This window comes from Rhea pennata, chromosome 23 (genome assembly GCF_028389875.1).
Source record: "Rhea pennata isolate bPtePen1 chromosome 23, bPtePen1.pri, whole genome shotgun sequence".
NCBI classification, from domain to species: domain Eukaryota; kingdom Metazoa; phylum Chordata; class Aves; order Rheiformes; family Rheidae; genus Rhea; species Rhea pennata.
The window spans coordinates 6,881,298-6,886,334 of NC_084685.1; the positions used below are offsets into that span (position 1 = coordinate 6,881,298).

Below are 5,037 nucleotides of genomic sequence, written 5' to 3' on the forward strand. Positions count from 1 at the left end.
CGCCGCCGCCGCCTCCGCGTCCTCTGTGCTGCGCCGCCGCCGCCGCGGGGGCGCCCCGACGGGGCGCTAAACCGACCCGCCCCCCCGGGGGAGGCCGCTGGCCCTTTAAGGCTTCGCCCCGCCCCGCCCGTGCCACTTCTCGCCCCGCCCCCTCTCACGTGACGCCGGCCGCGCGCCGCAGCCAATGGGCGCGCGCGCGCGCGCCTCTCGTGACGTCACGGGGCGGGGCGGCCGTGCGTGGCGGCGGCGTCATGGCGGCCTACCCGGGGCAGGTGGGGCCGCGCGGGCGGCGCTGGGGTTGGGGGGTCAGAGGGCGGCGGGAGGGTCAGAGGGCAGCGCTGGGGGTCAAGGAGCGATCGGGGCGGGCGGGGGGCGGCGCGGGGGTGTCAGCGGGCAGCCGGGGGGGTCAGGAGGCGGCGCCGGGGCGGGGGGCGAGGTAAGGCTGGGAGGGGTCAGCGGGCGGTGCCGGGGTCAGAGGGCGGGGTCGGGGTGGGTCAGAGGGCAACGCTGAAGGGTTGGTGCGGGGCTGGGGGGGGCGGGGTCAGGGCAGGTTCGTCGGGGGTGAGAGGGCATGGGTGCTAGGGGTCAGAGGGCAAGGGTGCCGGGGGGTGAGAGGGCAAGGGCGCCAGGGGTCAGAGGGCAAGGGCGCCAGGGTCGGAGGGCAAGGGCGCCAGGGTCGGAGGGCAAGGGCGCCGGGGGTCGGAGGGCGCCGGGGGGCAGGGGCGCCAGGGTCGGGGGGCAGGGGCGCCGGGGGTCAGAGGGCGCCGGGGGTCGGGGGGCAAGGGCGCCAGGGGCCGGAGGGCAGGGGCGCCGGGGGTCGGAGGGCGCCGGGGGTCGGGGGCAAGGGCGCCAGGGGCCGGAGGGCAAGGGCGCCGGGGGGTCGGAGGGCGCCGGGGGTCGGGGGCAAGGTCGCCAGGAGCCGGGGGGCAGGGGCGCCAGGGGTCGGAGGGCAAGGGCGCCGGGGGTCGGAGGGCGCCGGGGGGCAGGGGCGCCAGGGGTCGGGGGGCAGGGGCGCCAGGGGCCGGAGGGCAAGGGCGCCAGGGTCGGAGGGCGCCGGGGGGCAGGGGCGCCAGGGGTCGGGGGGCAGGGGCGCCGGGGGTCGGAGGGTGCCGGGGGGCAGGGGCGCCAGGGGTCGGGGGGCAGGGGCGCCGGGGGTCGGAGGGCGCCGGGGGCCGGGGCGCAGGGCAGCCCTGGCGGGGCGGGGGTCGGGCTGGCAGCGCGTGTCCCGAGCTCTGCCCCGCTCCCCGCCAGGGCTTCCCTGGCGCCGCAGGACAAGCCCCCGGCGCCCCCCCGGCCGGCTGCTACGCCGGAGGCCCCTACGGCGGGGGGGCGCCCCCAGCCCCCGGGGGACCCTACGGGCCCCCACCTGCCCCGGGGCCCTACGGGCATCCGCCGCCCGGCGCGCCCGGAGCCCCCCACGGAGGCGGCCCAGCTCCCGGAGGGCCCTACGGGCAGCCCGGTGCCGATCCCTACGGAGCCCCCCCGACGGGGCCCTACGGAGGAGCCGCTCCGGGAGGTGAGCGGGGGCTGTGGGAGTCGGCGGGGCCCCTCCCGCGGGGTGCTCCAGCCGCCTCCGCAGCCGCCCTGGGCGCAGAGGGGAGCAGGCTGTGGGGGCGGAGGGGGAGCGTGGCGCCGTGCCCGCCGGGGACAGGAGCTGGTCGTGGCACTGTGCTGGCCCGGGCTGGTTTCGCTGGGGTAGCCCCTCTCGCCCTGCCCCGCGGTGCCCTTCGCTGGGCCCAGCGCGGGGGTCCCCGACCTCCCGAGTCCCGGTGTTCCCCTGCCTGTAAATAACAGGATGAGTGCGCCGGAGGTGTTTCAACCAAGCGCTTTGCCCGGATGGATCGAAGCTGTGGTGTTCCTGGAAAGTCCCAGTTTGTTATTTTAAAACTCTGAGGAGGAGGAAAATGCTGGAGAGACGATAACCTTGAGCACCAGAAATAAAACTTTACAGGCACGCGTCTGTCTGCCGGCGCGGCCAGCAGTCACCGTGCCGGACTGGCCTGGCTCCCGATGGCTTGTTCTGCGCTCCGGAGCTGCGCGAGGGGTCTGGCTTTTCCCTTCTCTGTCACAAGGCATCGCACGCCGAGTCCCGGGCTTTGCTAATGCCTTTTCCCACGGCTGATTGTACGACTGCAAAAGCCATTAGCGTAGGAGCGCTGAGCAGGCCCGCGGTGCTGGCTGCATCCCCCCGAGCTGTCGCGGTGAAGGACCTGCAAAAGGCCGCCCTGAGGGGAGGCGCGAGCTCTTGGTGCCGTTTCTCCGCACAGGTTGTGCCCCACCTGGCGTGGACCAGGAGGCCTTTTCGTGGTTCCAGGCAGTGGACACCGATCGCAGCGGTTACATCTCCATGAAGGAGCTGAAGGCAGCGCTGGTCAACTCCAACTGGTCTGCGTTCGACAACGACACCTGCATGCTGATGCTGAGTGAGTCCAGGCTCTCTCTCCCTGCCCCGCCTGCTGCGCAGTGGCAGGACAGGGTCCATGCGTGCTCTCAGATGTGCGGTTTTCGTGCTGCTTTAATGCTGATGCAGCTTTTTTTTCCTGATTTGTATCAGATCTGTATCCATAAGGGAAGCCCAGGTCCAGCTTGTGGTTGCCCTGTGATTTGAGCATCACTTACAGCTGGCCTGGAAATGGTCTCTGGAGAGTGGCCTGGAGTAAGCAGTGCAGGTCCAAGCATCCTTTTGGTGAAGGATGCAAGCCCGAGGCCCAGAGCTCTCTGCTTGGGACAGGAAACCCACCTGTCTGGTCTCGTGTTGCTGCTGAGCCGTAGTTTAGTGAGTGTGTGCTCAGTTCCACGTGAGGAGGGAGCCCGGGGTCCTGGAGCCCGACGCTCCCCCTAGAGAGCCAGGGAGCAAGGGAAGGGAGAGCTGCAGGCACCGGCGGTGAGGCAGAGCTGCAGCTTTTCTGTTCTTGCCCCAGCGTCACAAAAACAAAGGTTTTGTTACTGGTTCCTGCCGGCCTCTTAGGGACCTCGGCGGTCCTGTTTGATCGCTGTCTTGGTGAGGGAGGGCTTTCAGGGCTGGAGCTGGGGTGCTGGGAGCTGGGGCTGGATCGGGGGAGCACCTTCCTCCCAGGCAGCGCAGCCTTTGAGCTCTCTGGGGGTTTCTGCAGTTCATCCTTGCTCTGCTTCTCACCGTCCCGCTTGGCTGTTCGCTCATTCCTCCCCAGACATGTTTGATAAGACCGGGTCGGGACGCATAGACGTGTACGGCTTCTCGGCCTTGTTGCGCTTCATCCAGCAGTGGAGAAACCTTTTCCAGCAGTACGACAGGGACCAGTCGGGCTCCATCAGCTTCAGCGAGCTTCAGCAAGGTGGGCACAGGGCAGGCGGGTTGCAGGGGCAGAGTCACCGCACCGGCCCTCCCTAGGGGATGCCGTCTAACTCTGCGTGGTGTTTATTTCTGGCCTGGCCTGATGAATCCTCCTGGCACCATCGCACAGCAGAGCTGGGCATCTCTGAGATCTCCTGCGCAGCTGCAGCCCACATGTGTTACTGAGCTGTGCTGGGAGTGCGCCGGGCTGGTTAAACCAGCCCTGGCAGGTCTGGTGGCTGAGCCTTCCCGTGAGCAAAGAGACGAGGAGCTGCGGCAGGGCTGGAGCACAAACTTCCTTCCTTAAGGAAACCCCTTATTCCATTCCTTTACACACCACCTCCCCCCCCACCCCAATAATAGCATGTGGTTAAACCCTGTTTTCTGCAAGGAGATTTTGGGTGTGTGCCTGATGGAGGGGAAAAACGCCTGGGATTCCTGCCTTGATTTGGTTCCTCCCCCCTGAGAGCGTTGCCTGCACACACCCCACTGTCCAAACGCTTCTCGAGCACCATGGGCAGATGTGCCCCGAACACCGTGGGCAGATGGGGTGTGTGCCAGCGCGTGGGAGGGAGGGCACAGTCACTCTCGCTGGGAGAGGCTTGTCAGAGAGGTTTAGTCCGTGTCTTTCCTGTTCACAGCTCTCTCCCAGATGGGCTATAACCTGAGCCCGCAGTTTAGCCAGCTGTTGCTGTCCCGCTACTCTCAGAGATCCTCCAACTCCAGCATCCAGCTTGACCGCTTCATTCATATCTGCATTCAGCTCCAGACCATGACGGAGGCCTTCCGGGAGAAGGACACGGGGTTGGTGGCAACGTGCGGCTGGGCTACGAAGACTTCCTCACGATGGTTGTGACACGGATGGTGTGATGCCCTTGGCCAAGGCCAGCGTGGCTGCAAGGCAGCTGGGAGCTCTGCCCGGCTCTTCTGGAGGAGCTGCAATCCCTCGGCCTCTCTGGCAAGGATGCGTGTGATGCTCCACCTGGAAGAATGAATGTTTCCCCCCCAGGCTGGGTCACTGGCTTGTGCTGCCTGAGCACCCCCGTGCTGAGGGCAGCAGTGAGGCCACGAGCTCCCTGTTGGGACTCCCAGCCATCTGTGGCTTTGATAATTTTTTTTGTCCCCACTCGAAGGCAGTGGGTGCCTCCATGCCAACCCGGAGCCCGGGTCTGCCATGCTACGTGGTGCAGCAGCCAAACCAGTACTGAGCCCATGCCATGACCCCCAGGGAATGCTTTGATCTTTCTTTGCCAGACACAAGTTTTTACTTAAACCCCAGCTGCACCTAGCCTGGCAGGGTGTCTTCAGTGAAACATCTCTTTCTTAGCATGCTTTGGGGGACTCTTCTCCTAAAGTTAGTAACATTTGCCTTGGGCAAGCCTTCGTCTGAAAGCAGCAATGAGGGCACAGTGACTGCGGCGTTCAGGACCTGCTGAGATCACTGTGCCCCAGTTGCCCTGCAGACTTTTCTTCCTTACCCAGGTGCACTTTTAACAGTACTTGTGGTCAAAGCGTCCTGCTCTTGCTTGGAAACAGCCTGACGTTGATGGGCTGAGTGCTGTTCCCTCCGTGCTGCTAAACTGGGCTCTAGTCACAAACTGGATCATCGAACCCCTCTGTGCTGCCAAACGTAATCTTGATTTGTTCCTGAATGCAGAGGCCAAACTCAAAAAATGAATTGGCGCTTGTATTTCCAGTCCTTTAATAAAACACCACGTGCACTG

At 66.0% G+C, this 5,037-nt stretch overlaps 1 protein-coding gene across 1 annotated transcript; it reads left to right on the top strand.

The window, feature by feature from the left end:
* Nucleotides 1-251: 251 nt before the first annotated feature.
* On the top strand, nt 252-5,037 carry PEF1 (penta-EF-hand domain containing 1). Its single transcript, XM_062594055.1, is given in 6 exon segments — nt 252-272; nt 1,252-1,516; nt 2,268-2,423; nt 3,171-3,314; nt 3,955-4,113; nt 4,116-5,037. Coding segments are annotated over 6 exon segments (813 nt in total). The 3' UTR covers nt 4,184-5,037.